Genomic DNA, 25881 nt, shown 5'->3' with positions numbered 1-25881 from the left:
CTGTCATAGAGGCTCCCCAAGGACAGAAACAGAATCAAACTACCATGCCACGACTCCTTCATTCACTCCCCAGACATTTATTAAGCCTCGAGGGCCGCAGTAGACATTCACCAGTTTTGGACAACTTTGTCGCAGACTAGCTGACCATGGGGCTCTGTGGCATCTGGCGGCAGGAGGGCCAGGTAGACAGGAGTCTCAGCCCCCTCCTCCACCGTCCTGGAGGCATGAGCGCCCCCCAAGTCCGTCTTCACCCACCCGGGGCAGCACGCGTTCAGCAGAATCCTATCGGCTTTCCTCTTCTCCTCCAGGCGCCGGGCCAGGATTCTCGATAAGACTGTGACCCCCAGTTTGGACACCCCATAAGCCGAGTTGGGCCAGCCCTCCCTCTCATGCACCTCGTTTTTTGTATCCTCCACAAACTTCTTCATGAGGTCCACCAGGTCTTCCTCTGTGAGCGTCTCGCACCGGAACTTCTCCTGCAGATCTTCGCTGCAGTTTTCAAGGGCTTGGGAGCCCTGTGAACTACTGACGTTCACCACTCTGCCTGAAACAGGATAACGAAAAATACGGAAGTGTGTCACAAATACACCATCACTGCTTGACTGCTGACAAACATGCAATTCAGTCATGGGGCAGGCTTAATTTCTGATTTAAGAAATGATTCTACCGGTCATTACGAAAAAGCTCCAAAAGGCATTTGGAAAAGATGCAAGAAGGCACCTGTGGATTTTAACTTTTTGTGCTTCGTTCCCCCAAAAAGAACATAATGAGAACATAATTCCATTGACAACATGAGCTAAAGAACAGTGATTTTCCATTAGGTGAACAGGAGGCAGGCCTGCAGTAGGATCACCAGGCAGTTTGGAAAAACACACCCCCTATACACACACTCACACACACATCCCAGATGTTTGTGAACTTGCTTTCCTGCAGACAGCGCCCTCACCTTTAGATTATTTCCTAGGGCCAAGGGGCCACCTCTGCATACCTGAGTGCCAAAGTCAGAGTCAAGCCATTCCTTGCTGATGACCCTCGTCTGTCCTTAATGATGGATACTCTCACATGTGGAAAGGGTTGCGTCTCCAACCCAGATTTGATTTTCATCACTATTTTTTTAGCCCGTAGTTAACAAATAATTAAATATAGTTTAATGAGTTCATCTTCATATTAGCAACAATTCACAGCTACTAAAGAGATAGTTCTGTCCATAAAATAAAATAGGCCAAAAACTAGAAGGCAATCTGAAGCATTGGTGGAAATCCCCAAACCAGTAAATGTGTGACTTTACACATTTTGTCCAACATCAAGAAACACCAGATTTGGGGAGTTCATTTCTCCCATGTTATCCATGAATCCATGTTCACTGCATCCAACAGAATAACTGGATTTTATTTCACTTTGTAAGTGGCATTCATCAGAGTACACATTTGTGGGGTGGCTGTGAGCTTGTTGGGGTGTCCTTGCAGGCCCAGCCCCATATAAGGCCCTCACTCTGGCCTTATACCTGAGCATCCCATGTCATCCCAAGTACCTACGACTCTTCAATGTTTTCTTTTCTTTTCCTTTATTCCTTCCTTCCTTTTCTCTCTCTCTCTTGTAATACCTATTTCTTTCCAAACTTTTAACTTTGAAAAACTTTGCAGCCTACACAGAAGTTGCAAGAATAGTTTAGTAAACATCATATAACCTGTAGGCTTCCCTGGTGGCTCAGATGGTAAAGCATCTGCCTACAATGCGGGAGACCTGGGTTCAATCCCTGGGTTGGGGAGATCCCCTGGAGGAGGAAATGGCAACCCACTCCAGTACTCTTGTCTGGAAAATCCCATAGATGGAGGAGCCTGGTATGCTACAGTCCATGTGGTCGCAAAAAGTTGGACATGACTGAGCCACTTCACTTCCACTTCCATGTAACCTGCAGCTGAGTTCACCAACTGTTAAGCATTTTGCCACATTCGCTTTTGCTCTTTCTCTTAACTGTAAACAGGTAGCATAAACTTAGCAGCAGCAGCATAAAGTAGGGGTTTCCCTGGTGGCTCAGATGGTAAAGTGTCTGCCTGCAGTGCAGATAGACCCAGGTTCAATCCCTGGGTCAGGAAGATCCCCTGGAGAAGGAAATGGCAACCCACTCCAGTATTCTTGCCTGGAAAATTCCATGGATGGAGGAGCGTGGTAGGCTACAGTCCATGGGGTTGCAAAGAGTCGGACACTTCACTTCACCCTGCATAAAATGCAAGTCACTCATTCGAGTCTGACTCTTTGTGACTCCATGGACTATAGAGTCCATGGAATTCTCCAGACCAGAATACTGGAGTGGGTAGCCTTTCCCTTCTCCAGAGGTATCGTAAGGCTTCACCTTAAACACTTTAGTATACATAAGTAAGGATGCTCCCTTCCATAACCACAAAGGTGATCATACTCAAGCTATTTATCAGGGCACAACACTATTATCTAAAGTATAGTCCATATTCAAGGCTCTTGGATTGTCTCAATAATCTTCCTTTACAAGTTTTTTTTTTTTTAAATCCAGGGTCCAGTGTGGAATCACCGATTGCATTTAGTTGTCCTTTTTAGTCTGTTTTAGTCTAGAGCAGTTGACGGTGAGCTTGAAGCCTCTAAGCCATTGTTTTATAGTATTTCCCCCAGTTTGGATTGGCAAGATTCTTTTTTTATTTTAATGATTATATATAGTCGTCTCAATATTTTGATCAAGAATTCTGCTTTGCTGAAGTTACGTTCTTTATTACTTGCTAAGCAGCTTTGTTCTCAAATGCTTGGCTGCTACAAGGAATTAAATTCAAACAGGAAAGCAGGAAAGAAAAGAAAAAAATTACAGGAGCTACTCTATGCCTTTGGTGGAAATAACCTTCTAAGAGGAAGAGGCATCTTCTTTGATCTCAAGGCACACCTCTGGGGGAGGGGCCAAGGGGGTGACAGTGGCAGCGGCTAAGTTGGTCCAATCAGCCCTGAGAAGGACTAGGACACACCCCCATCACCACCACCCTTCGCTGAGGGTCAGGTGGAGCTACCTGTTTGCAAACAACCCTATAGCATCCTGGAAAGAGTGGGCATCTAACTCCCCCTAGTGGCTCAACATATTAAAAAGCAGAGACATTGCCAGCAATGTCTTGAGAGTCCCTTGGACTGCAAGGAGATCAAACTGGTCCATCCTGAAGGATATTTAAAAGTAATAAAAATAAAAAGTCCTGAATAGTCATTGGAAGGACTGATACTGAAGCTGAAACTTCAGTACTTTGGCCACCTGATGCGAAGAACTGACTCATTTGAAAAGACCCTGCTGCTGGGAAAGACTGAAGGCTGGGAGGAGAAGGGGATGACAGAGGATGAGATAGTTAGATGGCATCACCAACTCAATGGACGTGAGTTTGAGCAAGCTTTGGGAGTTGTTGATGGACAGGGAAGCCTGGCGTGCTGCAGTCCATGGGGCTGCAAAGAGCTGGACACGACTGAGCAACTGAACTGAACTTAAGTGCCTCTACAGTTGCTTAACCTATTCACTCAGTCTTGAACCAACAAGCGAGCTGGATAACTTTCTTTAAAGTGATATTATAAAGCTAATAAAAGAGTGGCTGTTAAATCACTTTTGAATGGGGAGAAAGTGATTCCCTACAAACCAAGGGGCTATGATGGTCAGCGTTTTGCCCTCCAGGTAAACAGGAGGTTTGTCAAAAAGTCACAATTATTCTCAATGTGTTACAAACTGAAGATTCCTGCTTTGGCGATTACTGTTACAGAAAACTGGTTGAAGACCGTGATTGGCCAGCGTTGGGTTGATCCCTGGGCCCCACCCTCCCTGAAGCTTCCTTTTATCTTTCAAAATGGCTTGTTCACAGTTGTTTGACATACTGTGATCATTCCTCACTAGAACTAATTGTCCTGGTTTGACTGAAATCAGGAAATGGGGATACTGTTTCTAGTTCTATTACTGCCTGACTGTATTCACTTTTCTGGGCCTCAATAACCTTTTCTATAAACTGAAGGTGTAGGAACATAAATGTTCGTCAATACCTTGCAGCTTTCAGATTTTGATTCTAAAGTCTGTAGGGAGAAGACTTCCTGATACTTGGTAAAAGACACAACTACAGTGAAATACTACACAGCTATAAAAAAGATTAAAAAAGCTTTCTCTCCTGACCCAGAATGAGTCCCAGATACAGTAAGTGAAGAAAGCCAGATGGCAAACATAATGCCTTTTTTTTTTAAGGGAGGGGCAAAAATTTATATACATTTATTTTTACTTAGAAAATAGATAAATGCTTGCATTTATTTAATTTTATTTTTGGCCATGTCCCACGGCTGTGGGATCTTGGTTCCCCACCAGAGATTGAATCCTGGCCCTTGGCAGTGAGAGCAGTCTTAGCCACTGGACCACCAGGGAATTCCCTAGATTTGCCTTTAAAAACGTCATCCCCAGGCTTTCCCTGCTGGCTCAGTGACATAGAATCTGCCTGCCAATGCAGGAGACACTGGTTCGATCCCTGGTCTGGGCAGATCCCACGTGCCTTGGAACAACAAAGCCCATTGCCACAAATACTGAGCCTGTGCTCCAGAGCCCAGGAACAACAACTATTGAAGCTCTTGCCCTAGAATCCACAACAAGAGACGTCACTGCAAGGAGAAGGCTGCACACCACAATGAAGAATAGCCTCTCCTCAATGTGACTACAGAAAAGCCCAAGCAACAGCCAGCGCAGCCAAAAATCAATCAATTAATCAATAAAAGTATAAAAACTCCATCCCCCTGGCCCTGGGCACTCACCAACTCCATGCCTCCGGCCCCAAAGCTTCCTTCAACTGGTGCCTGCAACTCTTACCTGTGAGCTTTCTATGATCCCATCCCACTAAAGAAACCAGTAAAGAGAATTACTTGTGGAAACTGGAGATGGGCAGGCGGGTGGACCTCTTACCATGTATCTTTTTAGATTTAAATATCTGCACCGGAGATCATCTTTATTCAAAACGTTCAGTTAAGAAAAGCACATTTCCAAGAAAAAAAACTACAGAGCTCTTCTTTTCCTAAGAAACATGATTGATTTCTTGGAAAGAAAGTCCTCAGGGAAGCCAGCCTTCTGTCCCCAAGTCACAGCACAATTGTAATTTACATAGTTAGTGTTCTTTGTCAGTGAGTCTCCCCGACTGGACTCTGTGCTCCATGAACAGGACTGTCTGTGCCCACAATGCTCACCACTGTAACCCCAGCACCAGAGTAATGCCTAGGTTATGGCAGGTGCTCAATACATGCTTGTGGAAATAGTAATAAATGTTATTTAGTGAATACGTGAAGGTGTGGGTAAGATATTTCCTAATAAAGAAAAGTTTCCTCTGGATGTTCTGAATCAGCTTGGCAAAGGTTGGTACAAGAAGAAAGAATACAGACAAATTCATAATTATGCAAGAACAGGCCCTTTCCCCAAGCCCCAGGTGAGCTGGGTGAGGACTGGTCACCTTGGGGAGTTGAGAAGGACTCACTGAGGTTGCTCAAAGGCAAGATGCCTTATGGGAGTTGCAACACCTTCTCCTTCTAGGGTTGAGTTAATGACTTGGGACCCAAGATTGCTGTGTATCATACTTATCTTTTATTGTTGTTTTGCAGGAGATGGGAGTTGAGCCTTTAATAAATGGCGATGAGACAACTGGGTAGCCATTTGCAAACTGGTACATTTAGATCCCCTCTTCTTCCTTCAGTTCAGTTCAGTTGCTCAGTCGTGTCCGACTCTTTGCGACCCCATGGGCTGCAGGATGCCAGGCTTCCCTGTCCATCACCAACTCCCAGAGCTTACTCAAACTCAAGTCCATTGTGCCAGTGATGCCATCCAACCATCTTATCCTCTGTCGTCCCCTTCTCCTCAATGAATCGGGTATCTAAACATGCATGTATCTATACACGGCTAAGGGAATTCATGCCTACCAACACACAAGTTAGGGAGAAAAGTGAAATAATTCTTCCATAAATTTGGTGCGGGATGAGATGGTTGGATGGCATCACTGATTCAGTGGGCATGAACTTGGGCAAACTCCGGGAGATGGTGAGGGACACGGAAGCCTAGCAGTCTGCAGTCCATGGAGTCTCGAAGAGTCGGACACAACTTGGCGACTGAACAGCAAAGTACCTGTCCTTCAATAAAGCTGAAATGTTCAGATGAGAAGCCAGGTACTGTGAGAAGATAACGCAGCTTTCTATTTTTTTCCCCTACGGAGAAGTAGCCGCCCGGAAGACTCCTGGGGGACAGGTCCCTGTGGCTCACTCCTTGCTGAGGGAGACAACCTGACGGTCAGCAAAGCTGGACTCACCATGAGGTTTGACTATCGGTAGTAATTCGGTGCAGACGTTTCTCGTGGCAAAGAAGTTTGTCTTCAGCGTCATCTCAGCTTGAATGTCAAATGGTGTTGGATCATCAGCTTTTCAAAAAGAGACGGAAACAAAGTCACACATTTCCCCCCTGAAATTCTCAAGACAAAGTGGATCTTATCTCTGATTAAAAGCAAAGCAAGGTAACTGTAAAACAATTTCAAGGGCTCCCCTGGTGCCTCAGTGGTAAAGAATCTGCCTGCCAATGCAGGGGACATGTGTTCCATCCCTGATCCGGGAAGATCCCACGTGCTGCAGAGCAGCTAAGCCCGAGGGCCACAACCATTGAGCCTGTGCCCTAGGGCCCTGGAGCCGCGACTACTGAGACCCGGTGCCACAACTACTGAAGCCAGAGCACCCTAGAGCCCTTGCTCTGCGACGAGAGAAGCCACTGCAATGAGAAGCCTGCACGCCACAACTAGAGAAAAGCCGGCACAACAACGGAGACCCAGCCCAGCCAAAGATGTTTACATAAATTAAAAGCAGGAGGCTGATGGTTCTCAGACGTCCAGCCTCTATCTGAAGCATCCGCAGGGCCTGTTAGAACACAGCTTTCTGGGACCTGCCCCCAGAGTTTGGGATTAAGGAGTTCCGGGGTGGGGTTTCATAATTTGCATTTCTAATTCAGTTTCCAGGTGACGCTCCAACTACGGGCTTGTGAGCCACACTTGGAGCAGCAGTGGCCAAACCCATCTTGAAAGGGCATAGGAGGAAGCACCTGGCGATTCTGCTAAAATGCAGATTACAGCTCAGCAGGTGTGGGGCTGAGGCTGGCAATTCTGCGATTCCCGCAGTTTCCAGAGTCGCAGGTACTGCTGATCGAGGGTCCAAACGCTGAGGGGCGAGGATTGCCAGATGAGGTCAGTGTACCCCCCATGTGTTGTCCACCGATCCCTCAGCTGTGCGCTCCGAGGGGGTGTCCGCCAACTCCCCGCCTGAGCGCGCAGAAAGCCCGGCAGCCTGAGTTGCCCCAACGGGTGCCCCGGGCGGCCCAACGCCCAAAGCCGAGGGAGATGAAGACTTAGGCTTCACAATGCTTCCTTTTCCTCCGCTCGGCCTCTTAGATTTCTCTTTCCTATTAGGTTGTGAGGCCAGCCTTTTATTTTCTACCCGCAGCACAAGGCAGATCAATAACTTTCTTATTCGAGTCATGGAGCAAGTCATTTCCATCTCCCTGCCCCTCTCCAAAGAAGGATGCTGCTTAAAACCACCCTTAAAAAAGAAAAACCCAGAACAAACCTTCTATGTTTGATAACAAGCGGAGCTTCCCTGGGGGTGGGAACCACACTCGCTTCCTTTTTGCCAGAGCCTATCAAAGCCCTGCGTTAAAGAGACCCAAGTCCACTAGCGTGTATATATGCGCGCTAATCCGTGTCTCCGAGACTCACTTCCTGTCCCGAGCAGATGCCTCCTGGTGTCTATGAATGCGCTCTTTGAGGGAAAGCGAAAGCCCAAAGAGAGCTTGGAGACCCTTCGCAGAGCAAATGTTTCTGGCATTAGAAAGCTGATGAGCTTAGCAGGGCGTGGTCCCCTCCCCGGAGACCGACTCTTGCAAAACTCAGCAGCTGACGGTTCTGGGAGGGTCCCGGGTGGCGCACAGGCCCGCACAGGCCGGCGGGCAGGCGGGGCACGCTGGGCACGCTGTGCCCGGCACCGCGGCTGCTCTCGAGCGAAACGAACCGCTCCCGCGACTCCGTGGGAAGCGAGGACCAGCCGTGGGAGGCGAGAGCTGAGCGCATCCCGAGGGGCGGGCGCTCCATTTCCGATCACTCCAGTGGACGGGTGGGGGCAGGGGCGCGTGCATTTCGTCGCGGGGCGCCCTCGGAGAGCCGGAGACCTCCCACCCACCCCTTCACCTACTCTTGAAGGCAATGCCCGCGTTGTTGACCAGCACGTTGAGCCCCCCGTACTCCTTGCGCAGGAAGTCGCGCAGGGCGCGGATGCTCTGCAGGTCGTCGATGTCCAACTGGTGGAAACGAGGGCTCAGGCCCTCCGCCTGCAGCTGCTGCACTGCCGCACGACCCCGCGCCTCGTCCCGCGCGGTGAGCACCACGTCCCCCGGGAACTCCCGGCACAGGTCGCGTGCGATGGCAAACCCGATGCCCTTGTTGGCCCCGGTGACCAGCGCCACGCGGGTGTAGGACGACATGGCCGGTGTGCAGGGAGCGCGGGGCCCTTGGGTGGAGAGCGATCCAGGCCGTGGGCCACCGGCGGCGCGCGCTGCGGAGGCCGGTCCACAGTCTGAGAAGCCAGGAAGAACTGGGTTCTAGGCTCCAGCGCTGTGACTTGTAGAGAAAGAGCCTCGGGTCCTCGATCCCTCCCCTCCTAGGAGGGGCGGTCTGTTCCTGAATGTTTTGTAACGCCCCATTCCCGGGTCCGCCCCCTCCCCGCGAAGCGCCGACTGTTGATCCCGCCTCTGAGCCACAACTGAGCCAAGCAGTGGTCTACGGGGGTGGAGAGAGGCTTCCCCTAAAACATAAACCAGACAGCGGTGAGTCGAAAGGGTCTGAAGATTTACCGCAATCTGAATGAAGAAACTAGCGCAGGAGAAACCCCAACGGAGAAAAACAAGTGTTGACAATTTTCTTGGGCATGCGCCTGTCATCCTCTGCAAAATGAGGATACTTGCTTTTTTCTTGAATACAGTGAAATGATTTCGACACGGTACCTGCTTCTCAAGACCTCGATCCCATTCCTTGCTTCAGAGAAACTCAAAAGAGGGAATGAGAGAAAAAAGGTCCCAAGAACAGATTTCCAGGTGTGGGCCGGGTACCCAGCTCTGTGGGATCCCAGTGCGCCCACAAGTGGGCGAGAGTGTTTATCAAACTCCCACTGTGTGCCGAGCGTCTTGCCGGAATGTTTTTATTCATCTTGCATAACTCCTGTGGGTGCTAAGTGTCTCCCCTGGAGAAGGAAATGGCAACCCACTCCAATATTCTTGCTGGGAAATCCCGTGGACAAAGGAGCCCGGCGGGCTACTGTCCCGTGGACTCTCAAAGAGTCGAAAAAGGCTTAGCAGCTAAACAACAATTAGGATATACATTTGTATATATATATATGTATATATAATTTCTCCCAGTGAAATCTCTGTGCCCACAAAATTTAACTGAAAATGAATCTCTAAAGGTGTGTCACAGTGTGGACAAGCAACTAGAACTCTTCAACCCACTCTTTTTAGTGTGATCCGAGTGCATTCAGTTGGTGACTTTGAGATTTATGGAGAGCAGTGATTTCATGACTGAGCTTTTCTCAAGCACAGCTTGGCTGAGCTACCCAAGCCTGTCACCTTGACAGCACTTTCTTCATCAAATCAACAAGTGAGGTCAGGAAGGTGGGCACCTGCTGTGGCTCAGCAATTATTTTCTTTTTTCCCCTAAAGATTATTTGGATCTCTCTTTTCAAAATGTAAGGCTACTTAGGTTTTCTACTTCTTCTTGAAAGCTTAATTCACGTTTTCCAAAACATTTGTATATTTTATCTATGTTATTGATTCTGTCATGAAGTCATTCATAATATGCCTTTATTAATCCTTGTAATATCCATAGCAATGCCACTTCTCTCACTCCTGATATTGGCAATTTCTGTCTTTCTTTTTTTTTTTTTTCTGATCTGTCTGGTTAGAACTGTTCGTTTACTTCAGGAAGAAGCTTTTGATTTCATTGGTATTTTTCTCCATTTTTTCTGGTTATATTTCTTTTCTAACGTTTATTTCTTCTCTTCTCATTTGGGGTTTTATTGGCTCATTTTCCTAGTTGGTTTGTGTTGTGCTCCTTTTTGTTTGTTTTGTTTTTTGAGTCTTAACTATGGAAGCTGAGATCATGGATTTGAAATCTTTCTTCTTTTCTAACATAGACATTAAGGGTTATTAATTTCCCTTTTAATACTATGTTAGTGCCATCCCATAAACACTGATACATTGTGCTTTCACTTTCAACCAGTTTAAAATAATTCTAGAATTCCCTGGCAGTCCAGTGGTTAGGACTCTGTGCTTTCACTACCAAGGGCCCAGGTTCAATCCCTGGTTGGGGAACTAAGATTCCATAAACTGTGCCGTGCAGCCAAAAATAAATAAATAAATAAATAAAATAGGTAACTTCTAATTTTACTTTTTGATATATTCTTTGACCAAGGGTATTTAGAAGTATTTTTTTAAGCTTCCAACTACTTGGGGATTTTCCAGATACCTTGCTGTTACTGATTTCTTAATTCTGTTGTAGATGGAGAATGTGTTTTGTATGACTTGAATTCTTTTAAAGGAGTTTTTTAAAGCTAGGAGAGAGAGAGAGAGAGAGGAAAGCATTTTTATGCAATAGGAATTATTTCAAAAAGAGGTAAAAATAGGTGACGGAGACAAAACGAATAATTCAAGAACAAAATGTGTGGGAAGGTGAGTGCAGATGGGTCCTAGGGCTCAGACGGGGGCCTGGCCTTGGAATCAGGACACTTCCTGTGACAGGGCAGGCCGTGTGTGTGGGTCTAGTGGTAGGATGTTGGGTGGCTCTCCTGGGGGCACTATTTTCCCTTTGAGGGATGAATGATTTGAGATCATTAACAAGAAGGATTCTTTGGGGAGACTTGAGGAAAGTGTAGCCATCTTGCAGAACAGGAAAGTAAATTTATTAGGGAATTAGGCAGCATTGATGAGCAGAGTTGGGGGCCCATTTGAGACCTGTGGTCATAAATGTCAAGACAGCCCAGCCAGCCCCTTCCAATTTCCTCCTGGCATCGTCCACCCACTCGTGCAGCTGCAAAGCTGGAGAGCTGGTGTTTCGCCAGGCTCACAAAACACAGGGAGAGATGTTTGCAAGGCAAGGGGCGTAGTGTAGGGCTATGGCCTCTGAGGAGAGAGGAGAGGACACCAGAGGTTTGGAGACTCATAGTAAGTGAAGAACAGTGGGGCTGACAGAACAGAGGCCTCTGAGGACAGGACCTCCCTGGAGGCAAGCTTGTAGACTGGAGCCAAGCTGGGTCCTGGGGGTCAGCGTGGGATGCTTTGAGACCGAGATCTCAGGGGTTGTACAGATGAACCAGGTGAAGAGGGCAGGGGGACTTGTGTTGGTGTTTAGAAGTCAAGGAACTTGACTTCTGGGAAGCCAGATACTGGATGGAACCGTCACATGTCTACTGAGTTCCTCAGAAAGGAGGACAAGTGTGGAGGGAAGAAAATACTGAATAATGTGCTGGCCTCAAGGTCTGTGCCTTTGGCTGTTTCTGTCCTAAGACTTTTTTTTTTTTTTTTCTTTTAAAGAAACAAGGGTTCCCACATCTTCATTTCGCACTAGGCCTCAAATTATGTAGCAGGTCAGTGAAAGGGAGTCTGGGGTGGTTTGGGGAGAGTTTGTTGCTCATAGTAGGGGGCTTCCCAGGTGGTGCAGTGGTAAGGAAGCTGCCTGGCGGTGCAGGAGACATAAGATGAGGGGGTTCGATCCCTGGGTCAGGAAGATCCCCTGGAATAAGAAATGGCATGCCACTCCTGTGTTCAGCCTGGAAAATTCCATGGAGAGAGGAGCCTGGTGGGCTACAGTCCATGGAGTCACAAAGAGTCAGACACTACTGAGCACGCATGCACACATGCACACATGTTACTTATAGCAGTCATTTCCAGTTTTTCATGTTAGAATTCCCTGGGGATCTTATTAAAAAAAAAAATTCTGATGTCTGGCTCTTTCCCCAGACATTGTGATTCAATTGTGTTTGGGTGTAACCCAAGCACTGGCAGTTTCAAAAGCTGATTCCAATGTGTAGCAAACTTTAGGAATCACTGGGTTACATAATAGGAATTTTAATTGGTTAAAAGTGACACAATCTTCAAAAAAGAGCTGAAGATTTTGAGAGAAAAGAGGAGACAGAGTTTGGAAATGGCACAGGTGATTGTCCCCTCCCCCTTCCTAGACATCAGGTCCTAATCACAGAACCTGTGGATGTCCCTTTGTATGGAAAAAGGGACTTTGCAAACGTGATTAAATTGAGGATCTTGAGATGAGATGATATCCCTGAACTTTCTTGGTGGGCCCAATGTAATCCCAAATCTCCTTATGAGAGGCAGGCAGGCAGGTCAGAAGCACAAGGAGATGTGAGATAAAAGCCAGGAGAGGCCTGGAGGAAGACTGATTTGACGATGATTGCATTGCTGGCTTTGAAGATGGTGAAGACCCAGGGACGCAGGTAACCTCCAGAACTTGTAGGAAGCAAGGAGGTGGGTTCTCCTCTAGAGGCTTCAGACAGAACACAGCTCTGTTGACATGTTGATTTTTAGGGCTACCAACCTCCAAAATTATAAGTTGATTAATTTGTGTTGCTTTAAAACATTAAATGTGAGGTAATTTATTACAGCAGCATTCAGAAAATATACACTTAAAATGGACGATTCTTCCCTTATCTTCTGGATGGAGTGAAACACCCTTCACTTACACCTAGTTAAGGATTTGAATTGTGAACAAATCTTAAGAAAAATCCTGGTTTTGGGGGAAAAAAAAAACAAAAAAACTTGGATACCTTTCTAAGGGTGGAGGAGAAATGAATTAAAGGGAAAAAGCTGCAGGACACCCTCTGACTCATGACCTGGTTGGCGGATCTGAGCAAAAGTGATGTGTAGGCTATTGTGCCGGATCCAAATTCCCACCATCTAAACCACCCTGCACACCTGGTCAGAAGTTATAGGTTCTGGGTTTTTTATGTATAATTGTGATTCCATTTAAACTGACTTTGCTCTTGCTTGGTGGGTTCTTCTGTATTTCCTAAATCATTAGGGTTCAAACGAAAGTGACATGATATGCCAGCAACATGATCTGTTCAGGGTTCTTGTCCTTCCCAAGGTGTGTCGTCACCTGGGCACGGACTGTCTGCAGCCTTCATTCATCCACATCCTCCAGTGAATATGCGAGCACCTGTTAGGTCCCAGACATGTGAACTGGAGTCAACAGGCAGGGGGAGCCTGCACGGAGCTGCTCCCGGTTCAGCTCCTTAGCGGCTCCTTGGGGGTAGGCTCTCAATGTCTCCATGCCTCAGTTTGCTCGTTTGTAAAATGGGAATAATTATGGTGCTTTCCTCTTTATAACTGTGGTCAGGATGACATGAGTTAATACTAGAAAAGTGCTTAGAGCACTCATGGCAAGTGGGGACACTGAATGTCTGCGGTTATTATACTCTCTACCAGGGGAGACAGATGGTCATCTTACACTCCTCCTGTATGACAAGATTGGAACCAGACAGTCATGTCTCAACCACCGTTTCTTTACTGGAGGCAGACGATCTCATAGGCAGAGATGGAGACAGGAAACCCAGTCTCTCATCCTTCCTTAGAGGAAGTGCTATTGACCCTGTAATGCTCAGAGTATCTGGCTTGCTGAAAGCCAACCCCGGGCAGGAACGGGGCCCATGTCCTTTCTAGAAGCAAGAATGAATTGCTGCTTCAAGCAATCTGTACTGCAGGTTCTGCAATACAGCGTGGCGGACCATAGGCAGCCCTTAGATGTGGCCATAGTTGCACACCGTTAAGCCCCCAAACCTGTTACCAGGTGAGGTGACCTGGAGACCCTTACTAGTCGCTCCGCATTGGTTGGCTGCCACAGTGGGCCCCTCCCCCCAAGAGAGCAACCGTCAGTGGGAGACAGTTAGTGGGCCTCCTCAGCCGTTGGTGGCCCCACAGTGGACCCCCTCCCCCAACAAGCAATGGTCAATGGGTGACCGTTAGTGGGCCTGCTCAGCCATTGGTTGGCTCCGCCGTGGGCCGCTCGCTCCAAGCGAGCAACCGTCAAGGAAGCACCTTTAGCATGCCTTCAGCCAACAGTCTATGGTTTTCCCAGCGGTGGTAGTCAGGTGGAGAGTGGGGTAAGAGGGGAATCCTGGTCTTTTCTCCAGGATCCACCACTGGCTTTTGGCCAGTGCGCGAGCTGGGGGGCCCGGGGAACAGGCTAGGGGCTGTTTCCTGCAGGGTTCCAGAGCCCTTGCCAAGGCCACTCTCTGGCCGGGCCCAGACCTTGAACCTCTTCCTCATTGCCCCTTTGTGATGTAAGGGCAGCAGCAGGACTCATAGGATGCAGTTTGCAGGGCTTGGCCTAAGGAGCCTGAGGGCCAGTTGGGTCCTGGGCTCTTGGCTCCCTCAGAGATGATGGCTGGGCAGGATTGGGAACCTGGCTCTGAGGGAGCTGCCCACGGAGCTCTGCCTCCTTTTAGCCAGGACCGGGACTTCAGAGGGTGATGGTTGTGTGGTGGGACCTGGTCCTTTCTTATCAGGACAGAGGTAGGTCTGGACCTTCTCCCTGGGGCTCTCCAGGCCCCCTGACCTCAGGGCCAGTGGGGACAGCCTTAGGGCTGTGTCCTACAGAGCTCACTGGCTGGCCACAGACCTTGAAGAAGCAGAGAGCCTCTCCCCCATCTCCACATCTGTGACCTCATGATGGGGGGCTGTCTCCGGGGGTCACAGTTGTGGAGACCTCACAACTGGAGTAAATGCCATGGCCAAGAAGGTGACAGCTTCCAACAATTTCAGTCTCTCCATTCAGTTTCAAAACCTGGCACAGCTTAGCTCAGTGTGTGCCCCAGGAGGCCAGAGGTCAGGGTTAAGTTGCAAGGACTTTGCACATCATTACTTCAGGTCCACCTCTGTGGTTGGGGCTATTCTCTAGGAAAGGCAGTTGTGAGCAGGAACCAACCTGACTGGTATTTGCTGAAACATGTGTTTGTTCCTATTGATCTTGTACAATTGATTCTTTCCAGTTTCAGTGAACAGCTGAGGGCACCTGTCCCCTCTGTGATGACGGCTGTGCAGGGTCTGGGAACCCATTCTGAGAGCACTGCCATCTGAGATCTGCCTCCTAGCTGGGCCTGGGCACTAGTAGGAAGACTCAGACTGGGTGCTGGGCCAGGGACCCCCTCCTTTTAGCCAGGCCTATACCCGGGAGGGCAAAGGTTGAGCTTTGAGGCCTTGCTCCTTCTTGTCAGGACAGAGAATGACATTTGTTTTGGTGGAGGTTTACAGGTACATTGTGACCTGACCCTTACCTGACCTCAAGGACAAAGATCCAAGAAGTTTGCAATCAGGCCCCTCCCTCAACTTTCCTATAAAAGGCCTTTGCTGAAGCCTTTCAGGAAGTTCAGAGATATTAGAATGTGAGGCACCCATCTCCTTGCATGGCCCTGCAGTAATCCTTTCTTGGCTCCAGACTCTGATGTTTTGGTGCTGTTTTGTGTCACTGTGTGTCGGGCATACATACTTGGGCTGGGTAACACAGGTAATGCTCCTGGACTTTGCTGCAACCTCACCCTCCTCTCCCCTGTGCTGGGTGTCTGAGTGCTGAGCCATCCCAGGTCCCTGCAGGGCTTGACCAGCAGAGAGAAGGCAGGGCAAACAGGTGTGGGATGCCTATTCTTCTTTATGGTGGTGAGGAACACAGAACATAAAATATACCATCTTCACCATTTAAAAGTCCAGTACAGCAGTGTTAACTATATGCCAATTACTGTGGAAAACATTACTGCGGAACAGATTCTAGCACTTTTTCAAGGTGCATAACTGGAAGAAATCTATACCCCTTAACCAACAACTTTCTATTTCCTTTCTCTCCAGACTCTGGTAACAACATTCTACTTGGTTTTTATGAATTTGACCACTTTAGATACTTCACAAAGTGGAATCTAAGTATTTCTTTGTATGGCTGGCTTATTTCATTTAACCTAATGCCCTCAAGGATCACCCAGGTTTTACTGTATGATAGGATTTCCTTAGGCTGAATAATATTCCACAGTATGTAGAGACCACACTTTCTTTATCTATCTAACTGTCAGTGGATACTTAGGTTGATTCCAGCTCCTGGTTTTTGTGAATAACCCTGCAGTGAACATGGATGTGTTCATTATATTTCTTTCTTGAAGTAGAATACTTGCTAGGATCTAGAGATCATCCGGCCCAAACCAGTTTTTTGCACATGAGGAAATTAAGGCCCCTGAATGTTCACACTGCTTGTCTCTGTCTGAACTGGAAGCAAGTCTTCAAATTACCAGTTTAATTATTTCTCCACTACATTACTGTCTTGACTGGTACCAATGTCAGAGCCACCAGCAGGTCCATTCCTGTCATATTCCTATTAAACCATTTTGGAGGGTCATGATTTTTTCCCAGTTGTATTGAGATATAATGGAGATATAGAGTAAGTTTAAGGTTTCCTGCAAGATTTGATATATGTATATTGAAAATGATCACCACACAAAATATGGTTAACAGCTTATCACTTTATATAGCTACAAAATTTTTCTTTTGACGAGAACTTTTAAGATGTACTCTCCTAGCAACTTTCAGATGTAGAGCACAATGTTGACTCTAGTCATCAATGCTATACATTCCATGACTTAGTTATCTTTTAACTGGAACTATGTACCTTTTTGACCCTCTTCACCTTTCCCCCCAACCATCTGGCAACCTTCTGTCTCTATTCTGAGTCTGTAGTTTTAGATCCCACATGTGAGATCCTATAGTATTTTTCTTTCTCCTTGTGATTTATTTCACTTAGCCTAGCTCCCTCAAGTTCATCCATGTTGTCACAAATCACAGGATTTCCTTCTTTTTTGGTGGCTGAATGGTCTTCCATAATATATGCACCACATCTTTATCCGCTCATCTACTAGTGGACACTTAGGTTGTTTCCACTGGGCTTCCCTGATAGCTCCCGCGGTAAAGCGTCTGCCTGCAATGCGGGAGACCCGGCTTCGATTCCTGGGTCTGGAAGGTCTCCTGGAGAAGGAAATGGCAATCCGCTCCAGCACTCTTGCCTGGAAAATCCCATGGATGGAAGAGCCTGATAGGCTACAGTCCATGGGGTTGCAAAGAGTCGAACACGACTGAGCGACCTCACTAGGTGGTTTCCACACCTTTGCTATTATACACAGTGCTGCTATGAACATGGGAGTGCACATATCTATTTGAGATTGTGTTTTCATTTCCTTTGGATGAATACCAAGAAGTAGAGTTGCTGAATCATATGGTAGAGCTATTTTTAATTTAAAGGAAACTTTATACTTTTTTCCATAGATGTACCAATAGGGTATGAGTTCCCTCTTCTCCACAGCCTCTCTAGCTTTTGTTATCTCTTGTTTTTTTTTTTTTTTGATAATGTCATCCTAACAGGTGAGAGGCAATATTTCATGGGTTTGAGTTGTAGTTTCCTGGTGATTTGTGTTGTTGAGCACCTCCCATGAACCTGTTGGTTATTTGTATGTCTTAAAAAAAAAAAAGGCCCATTCAGGTCCTTTAACCATTTAAAACTTGAATTGTTTTTTGCTATTGAGTTGTATGAATTCTTTATATATTTTTGGATATTACTCCCTTATAAGCTACATCATTTCCAAATCTTTTTTTCTATTTAGTAGGTTTTCCTTTTATTTTGTTGATGGTTTATTTTGCTGTGCAAAAGCTTTTCAGTTTGAAACAAGTCCACTTGTTTTTTTTTTCTTTTCTTGGTTGTTGTTGCTTTGTGCTTTAGGTTTCAAATCCAACAAAATCATTGTCAAGACCCATTTTAAGGAGGTTTTTCCTGTGTTTTGTCCTAGCAGTTTTATGGTTCAGTTCAGTTCAGTTCAGTCGCTCAGTTGTGTCCGACTCTTTGCGACCCCAAGAATTGTAGCACGCCAGGCCTCCCTGTTCATCACCGTCTCCCGGAGTTCACTCAGACTCATGTCCATTGAGTCCGTGATGCCATCCAGCTGTCTCATCCTCGGTCGCCCCCTTCTCCTCCTGCCCCCAATCCCTCCCAGCATCAGAGTCTTTTCCAATGAGTCAACTTTTCTCATGAGGTGGCCAAAGTACTGGAGTTTCAGCTTTAGCATCATTCCTTCCAAAGAAATCCCAGGGTTGATCGCCTTCAGAATGGACTGTTTGGATCTCCTTGCAGTCCAAGGGACTCTCCAGAGTCTTCTCCAACACCACAGTTCAAAACCATCAATTCTTCGGCGCTCAGCTTTCTTCACAGTCCAACTCTCACATCCATACATGACCACAGGAAAAACCATAGCCTTGACTAGACGGACCTTAGTCGGCAAAGTAATGTCTCTGCTTTTGAATATACTATCTAGGTTGGTCATAACTTTTCTTCCAAGGAGTAAGAGTCTTTTAATTTCATGGCTGCAATCACCATCTGCAGTGATTTTGGAACCCCAAAAAATGAAGTCTGACACTGTTTCCCCATGTATTTCCCATGAAGTGATGGGACCGGATGCCATGATCTTCATTTTCTGAATGTTGAGCTTTAAGCCAACTTTTTCGCTCTCCTCTTTCACTTTCATCAAGAGGTTTTATGGTTACTAGTCTAATATTTAATTCTTTAATTCATTTGAATTAATGTTTGTGAGTGGTAGAAGATAGGAGTGTAGTTTCATTTCTTTAAACATGTGATAATCAATTTTCCCAGCACCATGTATTGAAGAGACTGTTTTCTCTGGTGAAGATTTCTGTCAAATATTAGTCAAATGCATGTGCATGGTGAGAGGGCTGTTCTTGAGTCACCACCATGGTGCCTGTGCCTTTGGTGCCCTGGCATTGGTTTCTGGCCTCTGTGTTCACAGTGAACCAGGGAGAAGGGTGATGTTTATTGTAAACATCGTTAATTTGGAGCAACACCATCTCCCCGCAGAGGTGTGTGAGCCAGTCCTGTGTGGTGTCGAAAAGGCTGAGCTCTAGGCCTTTCTCCAAAGGAAATCAATTGTGCCAATGCCTGGCTGGAGAAGCACTTAGGGGAGGCTGGGGATCTCTAGTACCATCAGGCTGGTGAAGTACCAGAGCTGAGAAATGTGGATCTCAGGCCCTTAGTCCTGTTTTCGGCGTGCATGTTGCTGCTGGTTCTAGATCAGTATTGCCGAGGCTGGGGAAAACCGGCCAATTTTGTGCATTTCTAGTGAGTATGTAATTTAGTATTACTTTCTTGGAGAGGAATTAGACCCTGTCTATAGAAATTTAAAATACTCATCTCTTCCTGGAAGGGAAATTTTTCGTGAAATTTGTCCTACAGATAATCTCCATGACTGCCAAATAAGGATGTTCTTGAAAAGCAGCATCCAGTCAAGTTCTTGGAAAGGTCACAAGCTATCCAGAAAGTTGATTAAAGTTGTAAATTATTTAAAGGATACATTTTAACTTGCTTATCATTATTGGAAAGGAACAAGTGTTCAATACTTGAACACTATATGTGTGTTCTCTATAATCCTGGTGAAGTATATTGGGTCCACGTTTGGTGGTAGACAGTGCCCTCTGGTGGTCTGGTGGCTACACTTCATGGCAACTGTATCTGTTCCCTGTGGTCTCATAATGAAGCACCGCCAACTGCGTGGCTTTAAACAACAGGAATTAATTTTATCACGTTTATGGAGGCCAGAAGACCTGTCTCAAGGTGTTGTCAGGGCCCTAGTCCCTCACAAAGCTCTAGTAAAGAATCCTTCCTGGTCTCTTCCAGCTTCTGGTAGTTGGCAGCACTCCTTAGAATCCCTTGGCTTGTGGCCTGGATCTCTCTCATCCCTGCCCCCGTCCTCACATGGCCTTCTTTCCCACGTATCTCTGTGTCCTCTCCCCTTCTTCTGAGGACTCCACTCATTGGATTTAGGACACTCCCTAACCCAGTCTGACCTCACTGAAACTAATTACATCTGTAAAGACACTGGTTCCAAATAGTGTCATATTCTGAAGTGGAGGGTGGACATGAGTTTTGTGCAGCCACTATCAAACCTACTACAGTATCTTTAACCTTTCTGTGGATTCATTTCAATTAGTCTAATCAATGACTTAGTTCTGATCAACCCTTATCACAAATAAGGATTCTTGCCTACAATTTAAACATTTAGTTTTGCTGTAATTTGCTTTCATAGTCATACTTTTTTCTATCAGAGAAAGTGTATGTAATATCTTTTCTGTTATTTGTTATTTGATATTAAATATCTCGAACTAGAGCTTTATTGGTTTGTTAAAACTTTTTTTCCTTCCTTCCCTTCTTGGCTTAAAAAAAAATGATAGCTGATCTTTAATGGAGTTCCTGCTCTCAGCATTTAACAATGCAACTGATTTTATTATAACAGGAGGTTTGCTATATTGTAGAGCTAAGCTTGGGGACCCCTTTCGAAAGATGATTTGAAAGCATCTTGGGAGCCACACTGATGTGCTTTCCCAGCTGTCTCACTGCTTTCTGCTCCTCTTTGTTTTAGCTGATGATGGGTATTCCCAGTTACCAGAGGTCTACAGAAGAGAAGACTCTTTAGCAATCATTTTCCAGAGACTTTATATTCCTTGAGAAAGAATCTTTGTGCTGCTGTCAAAAGATATATTTATCTTCTGCTATTTAGCATTTCATCCTTTGAATCTTCCCTTTAGAAAACCCCCAGCTTTATTAAGTGGTAATTCACATACTGAACAATGCACCCATATAAAGCATACAATTCAATGGTTTTAATATGTTCAAGGAATTGTGCAACCATCACCACAGTTTTGTAACAGCTTCATGACCCCCACAAAGCCCATACCCATTAGGAGTTACATCCTTTCCCCCAGCCCTAGGCAACCACTGACCTATTTTCTATCTATAGTTGTGCTTATGTGGAACATTTCATATGAATGGAATAATAAGATATGTGCTCTTTTGTAAGTAACTTCTTCCGCTTGACATTATGTTTCAAGGTTTATTTGTGTTGTAGTATCTTATCGGGTTTTGAACTTTACATTTAGCAAGTGTGATTTTTGATGGGATTTTATAATGAATTTTTTGTTCTTAGGAATGTTTATTCCTAAAGGTATTGGGCCTAATAAAATTGATGCAATAGGCATTATAGACTATGACTTTAGAAGTCAGTTTTTAAAAGTTATCAACAGTTATAAAAATGGTCAAACTTTCAGAATTTTAACCAAGTAAAACATTTCAACATTCTATTTTTTCATATGTTTAATTTAAAAATTTGTTTTACAGTACTAAGAAATGGTTGATGTAAACTATGTTTTGAAATATCCAATTTGTGAAGCTGTGAAAATCTTCAATACCTCAAGTAATTTATTTTTGTTGTTATTTAGTCACTAAGTCGTGTCCAACTCTTTTGCCACCCATGGACTGTAGCCCACCAGTGTCCTCTGTTCATAAGATTTCCCAGGCAAGCATGCTGGAGTGGGTTGCCATTTTATTCTCCAGGGGATCTTCCTGACTTGGGGATCGAACCCAGGTCTCCTGCTTGGCAGGTGGATTCTTTAATACTGAGCCACCTGTGAAGCTTATCTAAACAGATGTTTTCAGATACAGATTCAGATACAGATCCCCGTAGCCAATTTTTTAAAATTAAAGCTGTGTATTAGTAACTTTTTGCTCTGTAACAAATTACTCAAACCTAGTGATTAAATCAAGAAACATTTGTTTTCCCATAGATTCCATAGTTGAGGAATTTGGTAATGGCTTAGCTGCGTAGTTCTGGCTCAGGGCTCATGAGGTTGCAGTCAAGATGCCAGCTGGGGTGCATCTTCTAAAGGCCCGACTTCAGCTGGAGGATCCCTTCCAAGGTTATTGGCTCATATGGTTCTTAGTTGGAGGCTTCACTTCTTAGCCAAGTGGACCTTTCTGTAGGCTCCTTGGGCATCCTCAAGATGTAGCTGCTGGCTTCCTCCAGAGTGAGTGATCCAGGGGACAGTGAGAAAGACAGAAGGCAAAGTATCTTTTGTTGTTGTTCAGCTGCTCAGTTGTGTCCAACTCTTTACAACCCCATGGACTGCAGCTTACCAAGCTTCCTTGTCCTTCACCATCTCCCAGAGTTTGCACACACTCCTGTCTATTTTGTTGGTTGTGCCATGCAACCATCTCGTCCTCTGCTGCCCCCAACTCCTGCTTTCAGTCTTTGCCAGCATCAGGGTCTTATCCGGTGAGTCAGTTCTTCACATTAGGTGGCCAGAGTTTTGGAGCTTCAGCTTCAGCTTTAGTCCTTCCAATGAATATTCAAGTTTAATTTCCTTTAGGATTGACTGGTTTGATCTCCTTGCTGTCCAAGGGACTCTCAAGAGTCTTTTCCAGCACCACTGTTCAAAAGCATCAGTTCTTTGGTGCCCAGCCTTCTTTATGGTCTGAATCTCACATCCGTACATGACTACTGAAAAAACCATAGCTTTGACTATACAAACCTTTGTCGGCGAAGTTATGTCTCTGCTTTTTAATACACTGCCTAGATTTGTCATAGCTTTTCTTCCAAGGAGCGATCATCTTTTAATTTTGTGGCTGTAGTCACTGTCCGTAGGGATTTTGGAGCCCAAGAAAATAAAGTCTGTCACTGTTTCCATTTTCTCCCCCTATCTATTTGCTATGAAGTGAGGTCTTTTATGACCTAGTTTCATAAATTACATACTCTTACTTTGCCATCGCTATTGGTCACACAGGCCAGTTCTGGTCCAGTGTGGGAGGAGACTGCAGAGTATGAATAGGGGTCAGGGATCATGGAACAGGCTTGGCTCAGTACTACCAGGGGGAAAGTTGTCTGACTCCCCAGACTGACAGTCCCAAAATAACTTGAGTCAATCATTAGGTAAAGATTAGGTGAGCTCTGCTCCCCCTGTACCTTTTGAACATTTGAACACTAAACCTGAAGAAATTTTTTTTTTCTCCTGTGTGGCATGTGGAACTTCCTCAGCAAGGGATTGAACCCATGCTCTCCACATGGGAAGCTTGGAGTCCTCACTGCTGGACTACCAGGGAGGTACTGAAAATACATTTTATATCTATTTGTTGATGACAGATGGGAGTGGTAGTGGAATAATCACAGTTCACACAACCAGAATGGGGTTGGGAGCCATTGAGCATCTGGGCTCAAACATATCACCGCAACACTGAGAAATGAAGCTTTCTGAACGGCATCAAATCAAGGATACATCTGCTAGCTGTAGTTTTGTCTCAAGGTTTCCCCTTGCATTTTTGTAACCATTTCAGACCCAAACCAGTCCTTGATTAACAAGCACCTTTATTTTTTTTTCCCAGCTCCAGTCATAATTCTTAATGAATGACTTATGTAACTGCAGCCTCACTATTTTTGCCTTTATAAGCACACAAGTCAAATACTTCTTGAGTCGATATCTCCTGGCTGCAGTCCTAACAAATCCCAAATTAATGTCTCTTCCTTTCAATCAGGTCTTTGGGAGATTTTTGTTTACTTTGCATGTATATGTATATTTTAAAAGTTTGTGCATTTAAGGCAAAAACTCAACTTTTGAAAAAGAATTTAGCAATTATATACTAGCAATCACTAGTCAGTCTTATAACTTGAATCCTGAAGAATTATACAGTTACAGGCTAATATCTACACATGCTTCAAGAATGATTGCATCATTATTTTAAATAAAATTATACTGACTAGTATGAAAGAAGCTGTATAGAAGTTCTATACAGTCAGCAAAAACAAGACTAGGAGCTGACTGTGGCTCACATCATGAGACTTAAATTGAAGAAAGTAGGGAAAACCACTAAGACTATTGAGGTATGACCTAAATCAAATCCCTTAACGATTATACAGTAGAAGTGACAAATAGATTTAAGGGGTTAGATCTGATAGACAGAGTGCCTGAAGAACTATGGATGGAGGTTCATGACATTGTACAGGAGGCAGTGATCAAGACCATCCCCAAGAAAAAGAAATGCAAAAAGGCAAAGTGGTTGTCTGAGGAGGCCTTACAAATAGCTGAGAAAAGAAGAGAATCGAAAGGCAAAAGAGAAAAGGAAAGATATACCCATCTGAATGTAGAGTTCCAAAGAATAGCAAGGAGAGATAAGAAAGCCTTCCTCAGTGATCAATGCAAAGAAATAGAGGAAAACAATAGAATGGGGAAGACTAGAGATTGCTTCAAGAAAACTAGAGATACCAAGGGAACATTTCATGCAAAGATGGGCTCAATAAAGGACAGAAATGGTATAGACCCAACAGAAGCAGAAGATATTAAGAAGAGGTGGCAAGAATACACAGAAGAACTATACAAAAAAGATCTTTATGACCCAGATAGCTGCAATGGTGTGATCACTCAACTAGAGCCAGACATCCTAGAATGTGAAGTAAAGTGGGCCTCAGGGAAACAATAGAAACAATGACAGACTTTATTTTTCTGGGCTCCAAAATCACTGCAGTTGGTGACTGCAACCATGAAATTAAAAGACCCTTGCTCCTTGGAAGAAAAGCTATGACCAACTTAGACAACATTTTGAAAAGCAGAGATATTACTTTGCTGACAAATGTCCATCTAGTCAAAACTGTGGTTTTTCCAATAGTCATGTATGGATGTGAGAGTTGAACTATAAAGAAAGCTGAGCGCCAAAGAATTGATGCTTTTGAATTGTGGTGTTGGAGAAGACTCTTGAGAGTCACTTGGACTGCAAGGAAATCCAACCAGTCCATCCTAAAGGAGATCAGTCCTGGGTTTTCATTGGAAGGACTGATGTTGAAGCTGAAGCTCCAATACTTTGGTCACCTAATGGGAAGAACTGACTCACTGGAAAAGACCCTGATTCTGGGAAAGACTGAAGGCAGGAGGAGAAGGGGACGGCAGAGGGGATAAGATGGTTGGATGGTATCACTGACTCTATGGACATGAGTTTGAGCAAGCTCCGGAAATTAGTGATGGGCAGGGAGGCCTGGTGTACTGCAGTCCATGGGGTCACAAAGAGTCAGACATGACCAAGCAACTGAACTGAACTGAACTGAAAAAGAAATATGTGGAATTCTCCAGGCAAGAATACTGGAGTGGTTTGTCATTTCTTTCTCCAGGGGATCTTCCTAACCCAGGGATAGAACCTGGGTCTCCTGCATTACAGGCAGATTCCTTACCATCTGAGTCACCAGGGAATGTCTCAAAAAGAATACAGCAGGTCTAAAGGTAGTCAAAGAGAAGAAACTTCAATATCTATTAAACGAGAAAAGTAATTCCAGCCATGAAAAGCTGGAAGAAGGACTCAGTTCTTGTCTCCTCTGAAAAAGGAATTCAGCAAAGAGACCAAGATTGTGAAAAAGATAAAAGTGTTTGTTACAAGAAAAATACATGTAGAAAAAACAAAACCTATGTGAAAGAGCGCACAGGCAAACTTGGAATGAGCTGTGTCCCATAGGGGTGGCTTAGGTTGCTTACTTAGGGGCCGTTTTCCAGATTTTTTTCTGGTCAATCATCCCCTATTTGGTCCTGATGTGGGTGTACATTTCTCAGCCAAGATGGATTCCAGCTGGTGTCTTTTCCTCCTTTTGTCCTTTCCCTAGACTGAGGGCCTTCTCTGCGCATGTGTCTGACCAGAAAACCCACAGGAAAGCACCCAGTCAGGGCTCAGTGCTCCTGCTGGCATGCATCTCACAGCATCAGCAGGAGACCAACCGCAGCTGCTCAGTCCAGGGCCTGTACATCTCTTACCTCAAAGGCATGGTACCATATAGAGTCTATATTAGTTTCTGTTGCTGCTGTAGAAGTTTGTTGAAAACTTAGTGGCTTAATACAACACAAATTTATTATCTTACAGTTCTGATGCAAGTCTCAGTTCAGTTCAGTCA

General features: G+C 45.2%; 1 protein-coding gene across 1 annotated transcript; it reads right to left on the bottom strand.

The window, feature by feature from the left end:
* Positions 1-57: 57 nt before the first annotated feature.
* LOC101115420 (carbonyl reductase [NADPH] 3) lies at positions 58-8664 on the bottom strand. Its single transcript, XM_004003400.5, has 3 exons — positions 8227-8664; positions 6309-6416; positions 58-544 (listed from the first exon to the last, which is right to left on the bottom strand). The coding sequence occupies exons 1-3, from the start codon at positions 8513-8515 to the stop codon at positions 108-110; spliced, it is 834 nt and encodes a 277-aa protein (XP_004003449.3). The 5' UTR covers positions 8516-8664; the 3' UTR covers positions 58-107.
* Between the last annotated feature and the right edge of the window lie 17217 nt (positions 8665-25881).

The sequence above is a fragment of the Ovis aries genome, chromosome 1 (assembly GCF_016772045.2).
Source record: "Ovis aries strain OAR_USU_Benz2616 breed Rambouillet chromosome 1, ARS-UI_Ramb_v3.0, whole genome shotgun sequence".
Classification (NCBI taxonomy): Eukaryota; Metazoa; Chordata; class Mammalia; order Artiodactyla; family Bovidae; genus Ovis; species Ovis aries.
The sequence above is the reverse complement of the archived record's forward strand: the minus strand, read 5'-3'. Positions and strand labels throughout refer to the sequence as shown.